Source organism: Mchenga conophoros, linkage group LG23 (assembly GCF_057382185.1).
Source record: "Mchenga conophoros isolate Kocher_MC1m ecotype Shallow Benthic linkage group LG23, M_conophoros_male_GT1.1, whole genome shotgun sequence".
Taxonomy (NCBI): domain Eukaryota; kingdom Metazoa; phylum Chordata; class Actinopteri; order Cichliformes; family Cichlidae; genus Mchenga; species Mchenga conophoros.
In genome coordinates this window covers 10,194,498-10,217,741 of record NC_140547.1, presented here as the reverse complement: position 1 = coordinate 10,217,741, position 23,244 = coordinate 10,194,498, and the positions used below count along the sequence as shown (strand labels likewise).

The 23,244-nt window shown below is 44.8% G+C and overlaps 1 protein-coding gene across 1 annotated transcript in view; it reads right to left on the bottom strand.

The window, feature by feature from the left end:
• Positions 1 to 12,376, bottom strand: part of grin3bb (glutamate receptor, ionotropic, N-methyl-D-aspartate 3Bb) — a 66,453-nt gene extending 54,077 nt beyond the window's left edge. The window contains exon 1 of the mRNA XM_085264888.1: positions 11,847 to 12,376. Coding sequence (XP_085121014.1) covers positions 11,847 to 12,335 — 489 coding nt within the window. The 5' untranslated portion in view covers positions 12,336 to 12,376. The remainder of the gene's footprint in view (positions 1 to 11,846) is intronic.
• Positions 12,377 to 23,244: the final 10,868 nt, after the last annotated feature.

The window sequence follows — 23,244 nt, the reverse complement described above, 5'->3', positions numbered from 1 at the left end:
CAATTCCTGCCAGCTCATTGGTCCCCGCAGAGCTCTAAGCTGAAGTATTTTTAGTCAGGATGTCTCAGTTAGGTGTTTGCATTCAAACCTCACAGGTGAAATGAAACCAGTCAGACCTGCTGAGGTCAAACAAAGAGACGAGTGAGGCATGATGGGAAACTAATCTGCTGCTGCTCGTCTTCAGAGGGATTAAAAGATTCAGTTATTTCACCGTCAAGCTGAATTTAACCCTGAAAACATCAGATTTACAAACAATCATCAGCACACTCACTGAGCCACATCCGCGGCTTCTAAACTCACCTGGCCTTACCTGTCACACAGCAGTCTCACACACAGCTCAGGTTAAAGGACAAATTCACTGTTTCCTCTTCATAAGTCAAGTGGATTCAGAACAGAGCTCTCATGTGACCAGGAGCATATGTTCATTCATATGTTACAGCTGAGTGACAGGAAGTGACCACAGGAAGTAATCTTTTTTTTTTTTTTTTTTTTCAAGTATTTTTCAGTTTATTGTAAACTCTGCCGCTTTGGACAACACAAGGGGCATTAATAAACATCTTTGCCATTTAGTGCACAATATGTGAATAAACTAACAACATCCACCGACATAGAACTGTGGCAGTCAGTGCAACTGAGGTAGGTATTAACATCAAGTCTAAGATGACTCACTAAATGGAGAGAAACAGTGAGTGGCAGGGTTTTTTAAGAAAAGTAGCTTTTCTGCATCATCAGCAGTCAGACTGTTTCTGTTTTCATCTATAATGTGTGACACTGAGCTAAAAAGCCTTTCACTGTCCACACTGCTACATGGGGCTGAGAGCTATTTACAGGCTATTTTAGCCAAAGTGGGGAACCTGATTTTGTTGACACCCCAGTACTTCAGAGGACTGTCTTCACGAGGGCTTGGGGCCTCTCCGAGGTATGTGTCGAGCTCAATGGCAGCACCTGCTGCCAGCGGCAGCCTGGGCCTTGAGGAACAGTTTAGCAGGAGGTTCTGCAGCTTCTGCCCGACTCCCCTCTGCCTCACCTCTAGAAGCTCCTGCTTCAGGTGCAGCTTGGCCTCTGGAGCAGTGTTGTTGGAGAAGAAGCGATCTTTATACCTTTAGAGCCTCCTCTGGACAATTTCGATGAGCACAATTTGCAGTCCGCCTTTGTTTTCGTGTCTTCGTTCACTTTGAAATAGTTCCACACGGCTGACTTGTCTCGCCTCGCTTTCTCCCAGCTCTGAGACGCAGCCGGGGCCTGGGGGCAGGCACTCGGCGCCTGTGATTAACCCCTTACATGCCGCTCAAACATAGACAGGTCTCAGACCGTGGTATCAGTCCTCGGTATCGGGGAACTTTTAACGAGTACTTTAGAAAATGTGGTATCGAGGCCGATACCAGATACCGGTATCGGTGCAACCCTTTTTTTTTTTTTTTTTTTTTTTTTTTTTAAATGACATCAGAAACAGCAGTATGCGACATTACGTGATGGCAGAGCTTCAGTTCATCCTTTGTCATTTTTTTTTTTTTTTTTAATAAATAGGGCAGGGGGAATGAATGAGAGAAAGAGGGGGAGAGAAAGAAAGAAAACCAAAGGGGAGAAGAGACGGTGAGAAGGGGGGGGAAGAGAGAGAAAAAAAAAAAAAAAAAAAAAAGAACTCCTGGGTCACCTGTATGGAGAAAAAAAAAACAAACAAACAAAAAAAACAAACAGAGGAGACAGCAAACAACAAAGAGCAACATAATAATAGAGAAAACAAAGCACCATCACAATAAACTAGCTAGCCATAGATATCAATATTTACTAAATAATAAACGATATTGTGCAGCACGCAAGATAGACAGCGCACAGTGTGCTTTGAGGCAGCAGCCAAGAAAGCTTTAGTCCGCGTCTGTGAATACCCATGTGTGCATACCTGTGTGGATCAGCATGCTTGCATTCCAAAGGTTTCTCCATGTAATGATCTGCTAGGGAGTGTGGGGGGGCCACAGCCCCGTCCTCCAGGGTGTGAAGCGGGTATGGAGGAGATCAAAACTCCAGACATCCAGAGGCCCCCAGAACACAAGAGACCATGGAAGACCAACAGAGGGGCAGCCGCGCCACTGTTCCAGTAAGAGCTGAGGAGAGTCCCAGATGAGGGCTCGCCCAGCAGCCGCGGAGCAGAAGTCAGGGGGAGTTGCAGTGACGCGCCCGTGAGCTCCGCCGGCCCCCAGCTGCGCCTGAGTGACCGAGCCCCAGGCCGAGAGGCCGGGGGCACCCCACCTCCAAAGGGGCCCGAGCGAGCCCCAGGCCCCAGGCCCCGACAAGCGGCCGCCAAGGAGTGAGCCGGTGTGTACCCGGACGCCCACCCCCAGACACAAAGAACCACCAACACACCGACACCTGAGGGAGTCCGCCACCGGCAGGGGAAGTGGTGGTGGGTGGAGATAGGCCTCCAAACCTTGGAGGGCCTGAGGTGTCCCCAGAGAGGTGGCGTCTGATACCCAACCTGACATATAGACACAGACATACAGGCACACACAGACACAAACATCCATTCCCACCCTCATGCTCTCATATGCACTCACTCCACACTCAACCAACGTGGAGACAGACATAAAGAGACGCTGTACACACAATCACACTCCCCAAGCGTACTCTACAAACCGGGTCTAGGTACCCTTGCCCCTGGAGGGGGGAATTGCACCCAGACCCAGGTGGTGTTACCCTTTTCCCTGCGGTGGGGAGAGGCAGACCACCCCGACTCCGCAGCAGCAGGGAGGCCCCAGACCCCAGACCGCAGTCGGACGGCCAACTCCTCCTACTAGCCCTCCCGCTCCAGCAGGCCGCAGAGAATGGGGGTGGGAGAAGACTCCAAACCTCCCTCCACCCGCTCATTGTAGTGTTGATGCATGTGTGTTCTAAGGTGCAATTAAAACCCAGGAGGGCATGGAGCTACCTGCCATGGAGCAGCAGGTAAGCGCATGGTCCCTCCTGCTAGCCCTCAATGACTAAGTGTATTTAAAATTGAGAGGTGGGCAACGACGTCAGGGGTGAGGTATACACCCTGATGGTAAATTGGACTCCGTGATTGTGCCCACCCCCAAGATCCTATATGTATGTGTAATGAGAGTGTGAATAATGTGAATGTCTAAGTTGTGGGATAAAATTGAGGCAGAGGCAGCCAGAAGGGGACGGGGGGGGGGGGGGGGTAGCCTCCTCTGCACCCTGGTGACATACCCCTACTCCAAGGCCCTGCATGTGTGGGTGGTTGTGGAGGAGCGGGAAGAGGGAGGCAGCTGGAGATGGGGAGGGAAGGAAGGGAGGGGCAGGTAACCCCTCCCTGGGGCCAGCTCCCCCGCTGACCCCAGTAGGCACTCCCACCCTCCGCGACCCGCCAGGGAAGGGGGGCCCAGGCCCATCCAGACCGGGGCCCAGTGCAGTAGCGCCCTCCGGCTCCACAGAGCCCTGGACAGTCCACCCAACCCCACCACAGAGAAAACTGCACCCACCCCACCATCCACACATCTTCCAGACTACATAAGACGGTAAACGCCCAGGCTGAGATCTTCCTCCACCTCTCCTGTATCTCCCCCTCCCGCAGAGAGTTCCTGAAGAGAAGAAAGCTCCTGCAAGATGTGACCATCCCCCCCACCAGATGAAGAGCCCCCCAGGCGGCTCGACGCACCGGCGGCACCCTGCTCCAGGGCCGGGCCCCCATGCACCCACCCGCCCACAACCCCGGCAACACACCAACCAGGACCCAAGCCCCCGAGGCCCGGCCCGGGCCCCAGCCCAGAGACGGAGCGCCCCCAGAACCTCACGCCCATCCCGGACCCACCCAGGGGCAGTCAGGTTGCCAGGTCAGTAACCCACGTCCGTCAGCACAGACCCTCCCCTAGCCCCGCTGCACGCAGCCGCGAGGAAACAGTCACCTGAGAGCCAACAGAGCCCCCAACCGGACGTGACCGCTACCCCGGTTTGAAGTAATCTTTGAATAAACTGTTTCACCCCAGACCTCATTCAGATTATTTTAATGCAGTTAAAAATCTGTATTTAAGGACAGTGGTTTCAGAAACCTGGTGAACCTCTTTCAAATGCTCAGGATGAGCAGGCGTTACACTTGTCACATCACACACTGATCCTATTACCCACTGCACACCGTGCTGTGACCTCAGCACGAGAAATGACTCGGAAGGAAGGACAAACAAGTGTTCATCAGACAGTTTCTAGTTCACACCTGGGGGAAATCCCTTCATTTACCTGCATGCAACAAAGGCTGCTCAAACATGTTTGGTTGTAAATCACTGTAAAACAGTAGTACACATCATCCCTTTGCTGAATTTTTTTGTTTTTACAGGTGACTCCAGCAAAACAGCCTGAAAATGACGAGCTTATAAAGCACACCTGAGTGATTGTTCTTGGATGTTACACAGCTGTTAATAACGTGGTCCTTGTGAAGCAGACTGCAAACATTTTCCTGCTCCTGGATGTGATTCGGCTGTGTTAGGTGGAGTGAGCTTCAAACTGCAGCAGCTGAATTCACACTCTCCTTGTCTTTGTCTCTGTCCACACTTGGAGCGTGGGCCCACGTCAGCTGATAAAAGGAGTCCCCAAATGTTTAAAGCACTGCAGCACGTGCTGCCCTTCATAACTTTAATCTGATTGCAAAGAAAACTCAAGCCCATTCATATTTTCACAGGTTTCAGGCACCCCACTGCCTCAGTGACAGATCATGAAGAAGCTGTTGCTGAGCGTGCTGACCGAGTTGACCCGATCAGAGACGTCTGCTGTGCAAACATCAAACAGAATCTCCCATGTTCCTCCGAGTCTCTGAGCAGATGCTGGCACTCCTTCAGAGAATCTCTGAGATCAACAAACAGCAGCAGGACGAACCAGAAACATGAGAAAAACAATGTGTTTGTAACCAATCAGAGGGGTCAGAGACATGGGGCTTTCTGCATGCCGTACACAGAGGGGAACAGCATGCACTGGCACAAGGAACACAGTAAAAACTGATCCAAAAAAGCAGTCCTCAGTCGAACCTAGATCGATGCAATCCAGCATGGTGAAGGACATCAGAGGACCGTCATGACCCAGACATTTATTAGAAATCAGTTAATGATCAGGACTAAACTCCTAAACATTCACAATTTCGCTCAAGTGATTGGACCTATAGGTCGGATCAATAAAGGACAGATTAATTTGATTAAGTATGAGTTTGAACCACGTCAATGTGTGTGTGTGTGTCTGTGTCTGTGTGTAAGTCTGTCTGTACCTGTGCCTGCACTTATACCTGCACCTGCATCTTGTGTGTGTGTGTGTGTGTGTGTGTGTGTGTGTGTGTGTGTGTGTGTAAGTCTGTCTGTACCTGTACCTGCACTTATACCTGCACCTTTACGTGCACCTGCACTTGTAGCTGTACTTGCAACTCCAGGCCCACCCCTGGTATAGGTAATCCAACACAGCTGATTCAAATGGCTAAATTACTTCCTCAACATGTCCTGACGTTCTCCAGAGGCTTGGTAACAAACTAATCATATGATTCAGGTGTGTTGACCCAGGGCGATATCTAAAACCTGCCGGACACTGGCCCTCGTGTCCTGGAAATTGCCCACCCCTGACCTATACCTATACTTGTGCCTACACCTGTACTGTACCTGCACCTGTACTTACCTGGACCTGTACCTATACCTGTACCCGTACTTGTACCTCCACCTGCTGCTGGCTCACCTCTCCTCCCCCTTCTCCCCACATCGTGACAATGAACTACAAGCAGACCCTCCTACAAACTCTCATCAGCCCTTACCGTAAGGTGAAAACCTTCATTTCACACTGAGGTCACAGAGGAGAACAGCCCAATCACATCCTCCTTTATTATAATTTCGGGATCTCTGACGTCAAAACCGAGCTGAGCTCCAGTCTACAACGAGAACCTCTGAAAAGACTTCAGACAGCTCAAACACCAACAGGTGGTGCTATCAGGTTGAGCATCGCTATGAATTATGGGACACCATGATCTCTTTTAATTTCTTAAGGATGCTGCAGTGTCTCCACTGCTAAAAGAGGCAAATAAGGACTGAAGCTCATTTCCAAGATGATGATGGTGCGAGACAAAAACGGGTTCTGGTAGAACACCTGAGTCACAGGATTAAACCTGAATGATGAAGACTGCTGTGTGTGTCTGTGTGTCTGAGTGTGTCTGAGTGTGTGTGAGTGTGTCTGTATGTGTCTGTGTGCGTCTGTGTGTATAAGTCTGAGTCTGTGTGTGTGTCTCTCTGTCTCTGCCTGTGTGTGTGTGTGTTGGTCTGAGTAGGTTTGTGTGTCTGTGTGTGTGAGTGTGTGTGTGTTGTGTGTCTGAGCAAGTGTGTGTGTCTGTTTATGTGTGTGTGTGTGTGTGTCTGTGTGTCTGAGTGTGTCTGAGTGTGTGTGAGTGTGTCTGTATGTGTCTGTGTGCGTCTGTGTGTATAAGTCTGAGTCTGTGTGTGTGTGTGTGTGTGTGTGTGTGTGTGTGTGTGTCTCTGTCTCTGCCTGTGTGTGTGTGTGTTGGTCTGAGTAGGTTTGTGTGTCTGTGTGTGTGAGTGTGTGTGTGTTGTGTGTCTGAGCAAGTGTGTGTGTCTGTTTATGTGTGTGTGTGTGTGTGTTGGTCTGAGTAGGTTTGTGTGTGTGTGTGTGTGTGTCTGAGTTTGTGTGTCTGTGTGTGTGTGTGTGTCTCTGCGTGTGCCTGAATATGTGTGTCTGAGTGTGTGTGTGTGTGTGTGTGTCTGAGTTTGTGTGTCTCTGTGTGTGTCTGTGTGTCTCTGCGTGTGCCTGAATATGTGTGTGTGTGTCTGAGTTTGTGTGTCTCTGTGTGTCTCTGTGTGTCTCTGCGTGTGCCTGAATATGTGTGTCTGAGTGTGTGTGTGTGTGTGTGTGTGTCTGAGTGTGTGTGTGTGTGTGTGTGTGTGTGTCTGAGTTTGTGTGTCTCTGTGTGTGTGTGTGTGTGTCTCTGCGTGTGCCTGAATATGTGTGTCTGAGTGTGTGTGTGTGTGTGTGTGTGTGTGTCTGAGTTTGTGTGTCTCTGTGTGTCTCTGTGTGTCTCTGCGTGTGCCTGAATATGTGTGTCTGAGTGTGTGTGTGTGTGTGTGTCTGAGTTTGCAGCTTTAACCGGATTGTTTTCAGCGTTACAAAATGAAAATCTCTGCTCAGTTAATCCCATCACCACAGTTAGGCTTTTACTCTGAAACCCTCCCACAGGAAGTGCTGCATCCTCTACTAAATAAAATCACATTGATAAAATTTTATATTTTCATAAAGACTAAAAACCTGCTAATTGTTTCAGAATAGTCAGTCAGGGAAGAAAGAACATGAACCCTTTGATGTTACTGCCTCGGTTCAGCTGATTGATCAGTTAGCTGTCTAGAATAAAACTAATCAATAATCAACAAAAATGATGGTTAATTTCCACACAGCTGAGCTGAACACAGCTCAGTTAACAGCATGTGGTGGACTTTGAGCTTTGGTCTTGTGTGATAGGCTGTCAGAAGTACAGGGGCGGATCAGGAGAAATTTTCTTAGGGTGGCATGAAAATCAAAGCCTTTGTCTCACAGGTGTTACATCCTGTTACATCATTATATATATGAGGTTAAAATACATAAAATACAGTAAGTACACACATGTCTCATGGAAATATTGTCTATAACTTTGTTTTCTTTGGCCCAGATAATTAAAGATTGCAGTTACAGTGGGGCAAAAAAGTATTTAGTCAGCCACCGATTGTGCAAGTTCCCCCACCTAAAATGATGACAGAGGTCAGTAATTTGCACCAGAGGTACACTTCAACTGTGAGAGACAGAATGTGAAAAAAAAATCCATGAATCCACATGGTAGGATTTGTAAAGAATTTATTCGTAAATTAGGGTGGAAAATAAGTATTTGGTCAATAACAAAAATACAACTCAACACTTTGTAACATAACCTTTGTTGGCAATAACAGAGGTCAAACGTTTACTATAGGTCTTTACCAGGTTTGCACACACAGTAGCTGGTATTTTGGCCCATTCCTCCATGCAGATCTTCTCGAGAGCAGTGATGTTTTGGGGCTGTCGCCGAGCAACACGGACTTTCAACTCCCGCCACAGATTTTCTATGGGGTTGAGGTCTGGAGACTGGCTAGGCCACTCCAGGACTTTCAAATGCTTCTTACGGAGCCACTCCTTTGTTGCCTGGGCGGTGTGTTTTGGATCATTGTCATGTTGGAAGACCCGGCCTCGTTTCATCTTCAAAGTTCTCACTGATGGAAGGAGGTTTTGGCTCAAAATCTCACGATACATGGCCCCATTCATTCTGTCCTTAACACGGATCAGTCGTCCTGTCCCCTTGGCAGAAAAACAGCCCCATAGCATGATGTTTCCACCCCCATGCTTCACAGTAGGTATGGTGTTCTTGGGATGCAACTCAGTATTCTTCTTCCTCCAAACACGACGAGTTGAGTTTATACCAAAAAGTTCTACTTTGGTTTCATCTGACCACATGACATTCTCCCAATCCTCTGCTGTATCATCCATGTGCTCTCTGGCAAACTTCAGACGGGCCTGGACATGCACTGGCTTCAGCAGCGGAACACGTCTGGCACTGCGGGATTTGATTCCCTGCCGTTGTAGTGTGTTACTGATGGTGACCTTTGTTACTTTGGTCCCAGCTCTCTGCAGGTCATTCACCAGGTCCCCCCGTGTGGTTCTGGGATCTTTGCTCACCGTTCTCATGATCATTTTGACCCCACGGGATGAGATCTTGCGTGGAGCCCCAGATCGAGGGAGATTATCAGTGGTCTTGTATGTCTTCCATTTTCTGATGATTGCTCCCACAGTTGATTTTTTCACACCAAGCTGCTTGCCTATTGTAGATTCACTCTTCCCAGTCTGGTGCAGGTCTACAATACTTTTCCTGGTGTCCTTCGAAAGCTCTTTGGTCTTGGCCATGGCGGAGTTTGGAGTCTGACTGTTTGAGGCTGTGGACAGGTGTCTTTTATACAGATGATGAGTTCAAACAGGTGCCATTCATACAGGTAACGAGTGGGGGACAGAAAAGCTTCTTACAGAAGACGTTACAGGTCTGTGAGAGCCAGAGATTTTCCTTGTTTGAGGTGACCAAATACTTATTTTCCACCCTAATTTACGAATAAATTCCTTACAAATCCTACCATGTGAATTCATGGATTTTTTTTTCACATTCTGTCTCTCACAGTTGAAGTGTACCTCTGGTGCAAATTACTGACCTCTGTCATCATTTTAAGTGGGGGAACTTGCACAATCGGTGGCTGACTAAATACTTTTTTGCCCCACTGTACATAAAACATGTGAATTTTGATATTATGTACTGTATAGCCTGGATGATAAGTAAGCATGCAGCCCAATAAGTTTAAAATCCAGAACCTACAAAACGCAAGGTGTTTCATTTACAAACACACAGGTCTAACTATTTTTTTTAAATTACAAATAATTAAATTGTTACGTACTTAAATTTACACAAAATGCCAGAAATCTGCACTGTCATGAAACACTTTTCACAAAACATTGCAACCTAATTTGTCATGATTTATCGGGTTAAGTCTCTGGGTTCCAGGATATAACTGCCCATTGCTGACTACAATTTGAGTTTATCTTTATAATTGACCCCTAAAAGGTGGAAAACCTTGCCTTGCTTGGTATCATTCTTTTCAGTACAATCTCATTCGTCTGAATTTACAGTTATCTTTTCATTTTGACATACTGTATTAACCCAACTGATCTGAAATCACACAAAATCAAGTCGGCAAAAATTTAACATTTTTCACTGTAAATCTACAGAAGTGTTTAGTGAATTATTTTCATAACTTGAAATGCAAATATAAATTGTACATTTTAAAAACCTATGCACAAATGTTGTACACAATAAAGTTATATATTATGTATTTGCCTAAAATCGCAGCCGCTGCATCAGGCGTTTTTTCTACAACCATTTATAAATACCAAAACTAAAATGAGAGAACAATCAGGAGTCACAATAAGATGCCACACAAAGAGAGAGGAGAACACTACAGGTCTGAAACCTGCAGGCCTGACAGCAGGAGGTGTATCACTTCTGTTTCCCACCTGGAGACAGCGTTTACACTGCAGTCTGCATATGGAGGGTTTTTGGCACCAACTGTGACATTCAGGACTCGCCTCTGTTCTGACACACAAAACAACAACAACAACAACACACTAACTGTACACTCCAAACACGCTACACATCACAAATCTGTCACATCTCAAAACTCGCTGTCGATATTGCTCCCTCTCACTCTCTTTCATCACCATCACTCTGAAACATTTCCCCTCTTCATAAATAACCAAATCCCACGTGTTGCTGTGTCATTTCTATTGGTCGACGTGGTACACTTTTCCACGAAAGGGTGGCATTTTTTTCCTTTTCTTTTTTCCCTGCTGCCCTTAGAAAATCCTGTTTTTACTGTTTCTTCCTGCACAAAACATGACGCTAGTATTCAGAAAATTATATATTTTTTATTAGAACTCTGGTTTTAGTGGCCTAAAAGTAAAACGTAAAAATTGGCATGTAGTTTGAAGTCCAACTTTCAACACAAGCTGAAATAAAGACTCAGCGTGGCTGCAGCTTGTAGCTATGTCAGCTTAAATTGGTCACGTGATTTGGCAACGCAGCATGTCTGTGGACCCCAGACGGTTACTACATTCCATTTCCAGAGTGTAACAATTAGCCACCTGTGCTGAAATCTGAAATGCCCATAGTTTTGATTCAAAATGTGCTCTAGCGCAATCATAAGCATCGGTTGCTACTGACTTCAAGAAATAAAGCCAGTTCAGGCTAGGGGCTGGACCATTTTTTAGTGGTGGTAGTTTTAGAATTTATATTCAATGTTAATTGTAACCAGGCTCAAAGTGGTAATGCTACCTTATTTTAATAAATAGCATTGTCATATGCAAAACTTGGGTGGCATGAGATTATTTTAGGGTGGCATATGCCACCCCATGCCACCCTGTAGATCCACCCCTGCTGAAGTTTAATTCAATTAGCAGTGACATGCACAGTGCCTCCGCACACTTACTGATATCAACGCCACACCTGGAGAACAGAACAGGAAGTCCAGCATCTCTGTTTAAAAGACGTTTCTCTGCTTTGTATCAACATTGATGCGGCTCAGGCTTCAGACTTACAGTGACGCTCCACCCACAACAGAGGCCAAAGCATCATCTGCTCGTGAGCTGAAGTTTAACGCAAGGACCTCTCGTGGTTGTGAAGATGATGAAACATCATCTTCATGGAAACCAGAATTAAATAATACTTTAGATGTGACTGTGTCAGCACCAAGGTGCCACCACTGTCACCTTTAGATGGGCAGGACTAATTTCCAAAGTCTTCATCAAACCAACTTCTCCTGAAACATCCACGGAAAACATTCTGTCTCTCTTAACTGATCAGTCAGTTCACTGATAAATCTGATCGGTCCAGTCTCGACTTGCAGGAACTTCTCCTCACATCAGACCAGCTTTGATTTTTCTCATCCAACCTGTTACACACCTGAGCTCCACCTAACCTGAGCTTCTGTTAATCAACCTCAGATGGTTTCTCTGCTACTCCCTTTCTGTTCCCCCATGTTCTCCTCCCTGTTCTCTGTTCTCCTCCACATTCTCATCCCTGTTCTTCAGTTGTTGAAGCTTCAAAGTGAATCCATGAGAGCAAATAAGCAAACGCACACATACGCGCAAGCGCAGTTCCCCCCCGACACACCTCCAGACGTCACACAGGTCAAGGTCAAACCGGGGACTCGGACCGGGTGGTTCCGGGCGGTTCCGAAACACTTGCCCAGGGTCCAGGTGCGGGCTCGCGCAGGCGCAGCTCTTACCTGTGTGTGGAGCGGCTCTCCGTGCTGGAGGACGCTGATGAAGGGGATCTCCAGGGAGGAGGCGGTGAGGTCCACCTGTAGCAGCTCCTCGCGGCTCTGCGGGAACGCGAGCACGGCGGACACTCCCTGCACCACCACGCCCTGGCACGCGCAGCGGAGCAGCGACTCGGGGTCCGCGGCGGTCAGCTGCCGGGGCACGAGCTCCAGGCTCAGGTTGTAGGGCAGGAAGTTCACACGCTCCGGGTCCCGCTCCAGCTCCCGGTCCCGGCTCACCGCGGCCGCCGCGCGGCTCAGCGCCGCCTGGACCTGTACGCGCGCCGCCCGCTGCGCCGGCAGGAGCGCACCGACGCGCACGGAGTGACCGATCTGCGCCAGGAGGCGGCACGGCTGCGGGTGGAGGAGGCACGGCGGTACGAGGAGGAGCTGCAGGAGGAGGAAGGCTCGGAGAGTCCGGAGGCAGGAGGAGGAGGAGGAGGAGGTGAGAGACATCCTGCCGCGCGCTCAGCATCGCTCCTCCGCTGACTCCTGCTGCTCCGACAAACACGAGAGGAGGCTGCTGCTCCTCCTGCTGCTCACAGGAGACTGAGGGAGGAGCAGACTAAGGAGCGGAGGGGAGGGGGGAGCGCTGTCCCAGAAACAGGAGGTGCAGAGGAGAAGAGAGAGAGGGAGGGAGGGAGAGGAGAAGCAGAGGAAGAAATGAAAAGGGGGAGGTCAAAGAGACAGAGGAGGTGGTGAGTGAAGAGAAGAGGAGCAGATTCAGTTTGTTTATTTATTTATTTTACCAACTTGTTTTATTTACTTAATTTTATTCAGTTGTCTCCATTGATGATCATTTTAATTCTTTTTTTGTTTGTTGGTGGCTTTGATGATAATCTTCTCTGACCTTCACAATAAAAGAGGCTCCTGATCACAATTTTTCCTGTTGTTATCAGAGATCCATAAAGCCTCCCTCCTTCTCCTGTTTGTATTAATCACAGGTGTATTCATCGGTATTTATTATTGGGCATCTGGAGGAGCAGAAGCAGCTGCTGCAGATGTTTTATTGAAGTTTTGAAGGACGATAAGGTCGGGAACAGGAAGCTGCTGCCGAGGCTTTCTGAGGAGAATCCAGCTCGATTCGTCATCCTCCGAACATCACAGCTGAGAGCTGGGCCGTTACATAACACACACACACACACACACACACACACACAGTGTTAATATTCCATTTGAAATCTGTGCGAGAAAGTGGAGCAACAATCAGGAAATAAAAACTGACCTGAAATCATTTTTTTCCTGAGCATTTGGAGCTCTGCGTGTTTTTAATGAAAACCTCCAATCAGCTTTTATCTGTACTCTCCTGAAAACAAATGAAATCATTTTCATTACTGAGTGAGAAGGAAGAGGAAGGCAGGGCGATGCCCAGCGAGGGAAAAACTAACTGATAACTGGAAACAAAGACAAAAAATCTATCAAAGTAGAACAAAATTCTAATTTATTTATTGTGAAACATTAAATCTGAAAAATGATGAGCTGACAGGTGCCAGGAAAAAAAAAGACAGGAAGGGTGAGCATCACTGCTCACAGCAACTTCAATCAGCTCACTGACTGGTTACTATAAACAGCTGACTTACCACCTGTAGATGTACACTTTTCCAAACAGGTAGGTGTATGTGAGTGCACCAAACCAGGTGAGCAGCCAAAAACAGAGACAATAGTTCCACATTAATTACAGTTGTGTGAGTTCTGACAGGTATGTGTGATCTAGCAGGTGTGTGAGGTCAAACATGTGTGTGCGGTCAAGCAGTGAAGTCAGCGACATGCAGAGACACCCCACCTGACTTGCTGCTTAAAGAAGGAGCAGCAACCACTCAGACAGAGACTTGAACATAAGATGTACTGCTTCTGTGAGCTTTCTCCTCAGGTCTCAACTCTTAACCAATGACCACGGGCGGCAGGCGGCCTCTCCAACTTTTTCGGTCTGTGGTGTTCCAGGGCCTCACACAATGGTCCTTTTTAGGAGGAACTCCTCATTTCTAAATGAACACAAACACACCTTAATTCAGAACCGAAGAAACCAAAAGATCGCATGTAAATACCTAAAAATACTAACTGCTGCTAGTTACAGTTTGTTTAGCTGAAACTCGTCTTTCCTCTGAACAGATGTTTAGGGGCCAAGGGTCGTCGCCCACAGAGACCAGGTTAGGTCCCAGACATTCAGTCCATCACAAGCAGAACCATCTAGTTCCAGCGTCGCTCCGTACAGGCATCTGAAAATCAGCGCTTCTCTTGGCTGATATGACAGCTGGTCCAGTTTCAGGCTCTGGTTTCTTAGGTTATCCTCTAATGTATTTATCACACCACATATGTCAATCAGCAGTATTATTCACTCTTGTTGGGTCTTGCTTCAATCAAAGTTCAAAGTTCCTCACCACCTCCTCAAAGTTCACATCTCCATTAGTTTGTCACCTGAACATTAGATGGTCACGTTCTCTCCTCTCGGTCTCTTTTGTTCTTTAATTGTGTGCAGCAAGATAATTGGTTCATATGTTCCCTGTTCAGCTCCTGATTGCTTCTTTGGGAGAAGGTGAAGGAATAACAACCTCCTTACTGTTAATGTTAAATATTTCTATTCAAGATCCAGACTTCAGGCCAATTTTCAGAAAAATACCTGGAAAAGTTCCTCATGGTTTTGATAGACAGTAGATGAAGCTCCATTTTGAGCTGTTTCACAGATTTCAACTGGAAAACAAAACATTTAAAGAACATCATAGCTGCTCCATTTAGAGAAAAACAAGAGGTCGACAGATGGACAGGATTACAGTCTTTGGTTTGTTTCAATTTTTACTTACTTTAGTTTAGCTGGAGCAGAACCTGGCAGCTGCCCACCACAGACCTGGAGTTGCTTTTCCGCTGCGCGTGCCAGGGCATGGTGGTGCAGGGAGTGTCCGCCATGCTCGCTGAATTCACTTTGCCTTTTCTGTGTGGAGTTTGTATGTTCTCCCCGTGTTTGCATAGGTTCTCTCCGGGTACTCCAGCTTTCTCCCAACTGTCCAAAGACATGCAGTTAGTGGGGTTGGTTTCGTTTAGTTTTTACATTATACATGTTTCCCTTAAGCAGTATGGTTAGAAAGCATAGCATACATTTTCACTGCTATGCAAATGACACCCAACTTTATCTATCCATGAAGCCAGATAACACACACCAATAAGTTAGAGCAGGGGTCTCAAACTTAAATGAGCCGTGGGCCACTGCTGGCACTGTCGTCTCACTGGAAGGCCACTTTAGTGTTCAAGTAGTACAAAAAACCCCAGCCAAACAAGATAAGACCCACAAATGTTTCCTAAAATGTAGTTGTTTTTTGTTTTGTTTTTTAAATTTCAAATATTGTATAACAAGATAAACCTCTTAACTAACTGAAGCCTTTCATCGAACTGCCAAATAACGAAATTGGTTCTCTCTTTCTGGCCGGACACGTGGCAGCACTTCTGCTATCATTTTGTTCGTATTTAACCAAATAAAAAGGCAGACATAAGTGTACATATTAGTTTTTGACTCTCTCTCACTGAACTAACACAGCCAATCCCTGGCATGTTTGTACTCTCTGCTCTTATTGCCTTCATATTAAATAAGTTTTTGCTTTTTAAAGAATTATTTTAACATTGCACTCAACAACAAACAAATCCCCCCTAACAAAAAAAAGTCACTTCAAGGGCCAAACTGCATTATATATTTTCACATCAATATAAGGTCTGTAAGTAATGTGACGTGGGCAGGAAGTGGCCACCAGTTTGAGACCCCTGTCTTACAGACATAAAAAGCTGGATGACCTGCAATTTCCTGCTTCTAAATTTATATAAAGCATGTTATTGTACTCGGCCCGCTCTCTGTGGTCTCTCTGTCCTTCTTCTCCTTGCTGTTTCTCCCTGATCCTGGTTCTGTTGGAGGTTTTTTCCTGTTAAAGGGGAATTTTTCTTTCCCAAGGGTAGCAGCTGCTCACGAGTGTTGTCTGATTTCTTAGGTGTCTCTCCCAGATATTGTGCTTTACCTTACAGAATATAATGAGTGTTTTTTGAAGTGAAGTTCTATAAATAAAATTAACTAAATTTAAGAAGAGGTCAATCATCAGGTTCACCCGCTCTCAGCTGACTCAAGGTGTTAAACTGATGGTGTCATCTGATGGTTTCATCATAGCAAACAGTGAAGATGCTTCATCTTAATCACTTTGACGCTGAACCCGACTCCTTGAGTGGCATTTTAACTTTAGACCGATTTAGACCGGAGTTCTTTCTGCAGATGTTTAGACATGAGAGGCGAGACTCGGGGCAGGATCGACACATGAATCAGATGTTAATCAGTTGCAATCAGCTGATGGAGGCTGAACTCTGACAGCGTCACAGCTGCAGAGAAGATCAGAGGTGACTGGAAGCATCAGTAGCAGCTTTCAGAAAGCTGAAACGTGATATGTCTGTGTGGTGCTGAGGAAGAAGAGCTTAAGAAGAGGAGGACATTTCCGGCTGAACTTTCTGTTTCGTTTCTTGATAAAGCATTCGTGGCATTTTCAGACCTTTCAGTCTGTGAGCTTACTTTTCCTGTGGAGTCACCTGACTGCAGGCAAATCTGCACTGACCCAGCATGTCTCCTCCTGCTCCTGGGTTTGATGCTCCTGTGCAGTCGAAGCTTTGGGCAGAATGTTAAAGTGTTTGGTGACATTTAAAGAAAACAGCGTAGCAGAGAAGGCGCTAATGTGGAGATTTAGGACGTTTTTTGTGATCACATCCTGAGTCTGCAGACTGATCAAGATGAAGAGTACAGGTTACAGAAGTCTTCTTCAGTGAATGATGTCACATAGGTTGATATGTGTTACTGATTCTGATGTTTGGCAATCCATTCCAATCAAAATGCTTCAAATGTGAAAGTTAAACTGAAATAATTATGCAGACTTCAGTGATGTCAGAGTCAATTAATGACCTTTATGGAAAAGCAAAATGTTTTAGAGGTTTTCCAGTCTGGTTTGAAATCCTTACATAGCACTGAATCAGCCCTTTAAAAGGTTTTAATTACATATTATTAGCTACTGACGACTATGTTGTTCTTGTGCTTTTAGATTTGACAGCTGCGTTTGAGACACTGGATCATGCCATTTTACTATCTCGTTTGGAGCAGTGGGTGGGCATTAGGGGCACAGCACTGGAGTGGTTTAGGTCCTACTTGGCAGAACAAACTTTTTGTGTCAGTCTCTGCGACTGTCACACAGCGGAAATTTGTGTTTTTATGTTTTATCAATCTGTGTATTGGTACATAGTGTTGATTTTATTTGCATGATTTTATAGTGATATTTATACTGCATGTTTGTTTGTTGATATTTATACTGCATGGTTTTATCCTCATATTTATATTTGTGTTAATGTTGTACCATGTTCCTTTAACCCACTGTGGACTAAACAGATAATTGTAGGCACCTGTGAGGTGGGGGCGTTCCCCAAGGTGGCCTATCAGCCACCAGGTTGACCTGTTAAAGGGGATGGTGAGCGCAGAGACAAAAGGAGAGAGGAGTGACGCACAAAGGGTGAGGAGGAGAAAAAGGAACGCGTGCAACCCCGCACGTGTGTGGAACGAACTGCTGCCTGACTGTGGGGCGCTGCGAGTTGTTCGGCGATCCAGTCCTAACGGCAGGAACGGCAACAGTGGGTGGCGATGGCTGCAATGCACGACAGGGCAGGGATGCCCCTCTGCCTGCATCTGACGGTGAGACGAGGGAGGCCGTGTTCAGGTGTGGAGTGGGGCGGGACTGTACGGCGACGCGCTGTCAGGAGGAGACAGGTCTGCGATAGGAGCCCCCTCCCTGGTCTGTTGCTGACGAGTTTTACCATACTGGAAGAGAAGTTCCTCTCCTGTCTCTTTCATATAAGAACCATTCGCCCAGGTGTGGCTGGATTGTGGGATTATGGGACTAGGGGAGGGTAATTTTAGCATATGGAAAACATTCATTTAGCCTTGTTTTAATATTGTATAGTTATTTCTGCCGGCAGGGTTTTTAGCGGGTTGCAACACTATTTTTATTGTATACGGGGAATTTTATCTTGTATTTGTGACTCTGGCTGTGTTTTTTTTTTTTTTTTTTATGGAAATAAATGGTGTTTGAAGCCAGCTGAGTTTCTGTGCCCTGAGCGCTGACCCGCCCAGTCCCCTTTCTGCTTGTATGTATACAGACGTGGTGGTAAAGATTTAGGTCCACCAGTTTAGCGGCTACATGACCATCTGTCGTCCTGTTCCTCTCTTGTGTGGTGTCCCACAGGGCTCAGTTCTAGGCCCCCTCCTCATTTCTTTGTATGTGCTCCCTCTTAGTTTTATACTGAGAAAACACGGTAATGCATTTCACTTTTATGCTGATGACTGTCAGATCTATGTCCGTTTAAAGAAATAAGGTACATTTCTGTACAGCCATTACTTCAGTGTCTGGATGACATTAAGGCTTGGATGTCTCTTAACTGTTTAAAATTCAATGACAAAAAGCCTGAGGTGATGATTTTTGGTAGCCCTACTGAGACCCCAAATCTGTATCTAGATTCCTTGGCCCAGCTGTCACAAACCTGGGGGTCAAAGTGGAGTCTGAACTGAAGCTTGACAGCCAGATTAAGGCCGTCATAAAATCAAGCTTCTTTCAGCTCAGGCAGTTGGCAAAAATAAAGCCAATTCTTTCAAGGCAGCACTTTGAGACAGTTATCCACGCCTTTGTTAGCACTCGGCTTAATTACTGTTATGCACATTATATTGGGGTCAGTGCTTCATACATTGCTCATCTACAGAGGGTGCAAAATGCTGCAGCCTGTCTTTTAACTGCCACTTGAAAGTTTGAACACATTCCCCCTATTTTAGCTTCACTTCACTGGCTGCCCATTCCTTTTTAGATTTTAAATTCTTTTATTTGCTTTTAAAGCCCTCCATGGCCTAGCCCCATCTTATCTCTGTGAGCTGCTACAGCCTTATACACCCACCCGCTCTCTCAGGTCAGCTGATCAGCTGAATGTACCCAGGACTGAGCGTAAACTTTAGCTGCTCCCAAACTGTGGAGCTTTAGAGATGAGGCAGGCCTCTTCTCTGCCTGTTTTTAAATCACTTCTGAAAACCCATATCTTCACCCTGGCCTTTGACACCCTGTGAGATGTTGGTTTTTGTTTTTATTTTATTTATTTTTAGTTGATTCTGTTTTATGTTTTTTTTTTTTTTTTTTTTTTTTTTAATATAGGACTGTTTTAAATTTAATTTGTATGTATTATGTGTTTTGTTTTTGTTGTTTCATTTTATCTATTGTTCTTAACTTATTTAATGTACAGCACTTTGGTTCTGTACTGGCTATTTTAAAGTGCTTTATAAAGTTGGATTGGCTTGAATCTGACATTTCCAGTAAAAACTGAAGAACATTGATCATCTTCACCAACATGCTGGGCTAATTTTTATTAATCAAAGTGAAATGTTAAACAGCATGATGAAAACCATTATAATCACTGATCAGGTTTCTAATATAATTGATTGTATTTATGTATTTCATGTATGGAACAAAGTAAAAGTTGCTAAATGTCTCACCCTTTATTTTAGCTTCAAGTGTTCCTGATCAGGTGCCAAAGACCAGTTTGGTTTGATAGAACCGCTGACACTCTGATCCCTTTGCAGTTAAAGTGCTAGGTGCCATCATGCGAACATCCAAAGATCTCTCAAACCCCAACAGCTGGATGCTGGATAGATTTCAATCACTAATGTTCTTCTTTACAGGCTGAGGACATCTGACTGATTGGATGGTGAAACAGGAAACAAATCCACCAATGACCGGCACAGAAAGAAGATCTGAGTCTGGATTAGATGCTGTGGCGAGATCTGAAATAGGAAAACATGCAAGAAAACTCTCAAACATCTATAACTGAGACAGGTCAACACGTTCAGCCAGATGTGTGAGGATATGCCCCTAATGCAGGAGGAGGAGGAACAGCTTCTAATGCAGTGTCTGTGAAGGGTTTCAGTCATCCAGGACATAGTCTAAGAAGCTTGAAAATAAAAGTGTCTGGACTTTTTTAAGTTTCTTGAAGACATTTCATTCGGAAGCTTGTTCAGTTCTAAAATCAAATGGTGGAGAGTCTCAGATTTTAAGCCCTAGTGGGAGGATCGTTGACCCACTATTGATTATGTGCTTCATCGCATGAGCCAAGGTGTAAAAAAGGGTGTGGCTCATTATCAGTGGAAGTTTTGGGTGAAACCATGTGTAGGTGGAAGACAAAGGACAGAGAAGTATGAAAGAGGAGTGAAAGAAGTAGGGCTGGGTATCATCACTGATTTCTATAATCGGTTCGGTTCCGATTCACAAGGTCCAGATTCAATTCAATTTTGACCCAGACAGTAGAAATATTATAATTCTGATCATTTATCAGTACATATCCATATAATATGTATCTATGTATTTAAAAAAAAAAAAAAAAAAAAAAAAAAGCTGACACTTGTAAGACTTTGTCAGAGGTGTGAGCATCACAGCAGATGTATTTGTGTCAAAGTAACTGAGGATAACTGAGAAACAGAAAAACATGAAGGATATTTTCCTGGCCTGGCATTTTATAGCAGAGAACCACCCTAAAAATATTCTGCAGTAGATCAAAAACTGAAGAAAATATGAATCAACATATGGAAATTACCTTACCTGCTGCTGAAGTGAAGCAGAGCAAAGTTACAGAGGTTTTATTAGAGGCACAGCTAAGCAATCACTTGTAAAAGGTTCAATTTCTGAGGCTTTTATGTCAGAAGTTGACAGCACTGAACACAACAGTAGACTGGTGCGTAATTAAGCAGTGAATAATGCAGAAAACTGAGATTTTTGATGGTAAACTGGTCTCTGAGTACACTGAGAGAGAGAGAGAGCTGTACAGGAACTGTGATTTTATTGTGGTGGAAGCAAAACAGCCAAAGTAAGAGGGAATTAATGACGATGTTTATCAAACGTGAAGGGTAGTTTTGATCTTCTTTTGCTGCTGGTTCGGTGAATTTTGGCCAGAGTGGCATCTATGAGATGTCTGCGTACGTGCCGTTGGGTGAACGATCCGCACTTTGTGTTTACATCTTTGTAAGCTTTCACCGTAGATTCTGGTGTTTATGGCAAAAATACATTTATATTAAAAAATTGATTCAGGATTCAATGAATTGATATCGCGTTATTTAAGCTAAAATAGATTTGAATCGGAAAATCGATTTTTTAAAACCCAGCCCTAAAAAAAGAAGCTATCTATATCCACTGTCAACAACCATCTTTGAACAGAGGGCGGGGCTTATGACACCAACTGTCAGCCATATACAATCCAGTTTTGAGATCCTTCCCAGGCACGTTAACACCCACTCACATATTGTGTCAGTTGATCTTAATAGGTCACATGATAGGGTGAGGCAAGGTCTCACAACTCTCAGATTAAATGTCTTCATCCTCCTTCTACTGCAGTGTTTACACACAGGAACATCACATCATTATACCTGAATGAAAAATAAATAAATGTTTGTAAAATGATTTTACCTCGTCTGTGCACACCAAGGCAGTCACACTTGTTTCCTCAGATCCTCTAAAAAAAGGCACAACACGGCAGGAAGTGATAAAAGAAAAAATTACTGCAGGATTTCAGATTTTCTCAGCCTTCATCTTAGCAGCTGTCAAACAATTTCCAACCAATCGGAGGTGTCGACTGCAGACATTCAGTGTTTGGTTTTAATATGATTTTGTGATGATCTGAAGTTTAAAGTGAGCTTGAGAAAAATAATCAGGTTGCTGAATATTTGAACCTGATATTTGATCATTTTTCATCATTTGTTTGTGGCTCACACGAACTTCTGTCTACAAAAACACACTCTTAATAAAATATGTTTGTTTTTTTTAATTTGCAAAATGGCCATATTTGGAAGAGACGGTGGATTTATTAGCTAATGTGAGCTACTTTCAAACAGACTCACTGCTCAGCAGCATCCAGTCAAAATCCTTGAATTTCACTGTGCACCTAAACTGGAGCTCAGACGTCTTGGAGAGTCTGCTCGTACAATTAACAACATTATTATTATTGTGGTCAGATAGCAGCATTAAAAATGCTACATGCAGAGATTTCAGGTTATGGTACCCTGCTGTGGACACTTCTGCTGAATGTGACACTGACAACTAAAACACTATTAAAGTCCTCTAAACATTTACCTATTAATCAATTAATTTAGCCTAGTATGAAAGGGCACGAGGGACCTCTCCATCAGCAGAAAAAGCTGTAAACGTATGGGAAGTACTAATTGTATGCCTCCTTCAAGCTGTCCAGTGGACTGGAGTCTTTGCCGGGCTGATTCTGTCCTCCGGGCCTTATGTTTGGCACCCTTGCTGATGTAATCCACTAATTCTCACAGTCTTTAACAGAGATGTTCAGCTCAGCCTCTCTCCAAATATCTTTTATACCGGTCATGTGACCAGTAAAACTGATACTGGGTTTTCTTTGTCCTTGGACTTGTTTAAATAAATCAATCCCTTATCGGGCTCTGGATTGTAGTTTGAGCAAAGACAACATGTAAAAAAAGGTTTTTGTGGTTTTCCTGTTTGAACTGACAGTTTTCTTCCACCTTCACATGACCTTTAATCTCCGACTTTAATCCAGTTTTCAATTTTTATAATGTGTTTTTTCCCCTCATGTTAGTTTATATTTATAGTTTGACACCTGGGCTCTTTTTATGTGAACACCTGTCACTGCTGGTTTAAATAAAGGTTGAAAGGCTCAAATGCAGCGTGCCAGTTTAACTATGAACACAAATGAAATGTTTGAATACAGTTTGTTGATATTCAAATCTTCACTTTAAAAAAGAGAGTAGTAAAAACATGAGATTATAAAACAAGTTAAACTGTGTCACATCTTCAAACACCTGATTACAGGAAGGAAAACACGCCTGTCTCCTACTGAAAACACAAAAACATTTACTTTCTGGGGTTTCCTTGTCTGGACGATTGTGTTTTTGTGTGTTGATGTGTGTACAAAGTAATTCACCTGGAAAAGCTGCTGCACACCTTTGTACAGATGTGGACAAAGTGGAACCTGAAATTTAATTCTTCTCTGGTTTTCAGGACCTGGACCCTGATCCAGGAAGCTGGATCAGCTAAAACTCTGAGTTTCTTAAGCCTGACTCTCCATCTTTGTAACGGAGAGCTCTGGAAATGTAATCTGATTACATTTACTGCAGATTCCCCATTTACATCCCTGTGATCAGTCATTTATCAGGCTGATCAGTGAATGATTATTGGTCACTATGATGGACAAATGTTGGATCTTCGTGTGAATATCTCAGTAAAAATGGATAGCTGAAATGACTTTCTAAACCAGACGAGTTTAACGAAGCAGCTGCTGAAAGTAACAAGTGTAATCTAAA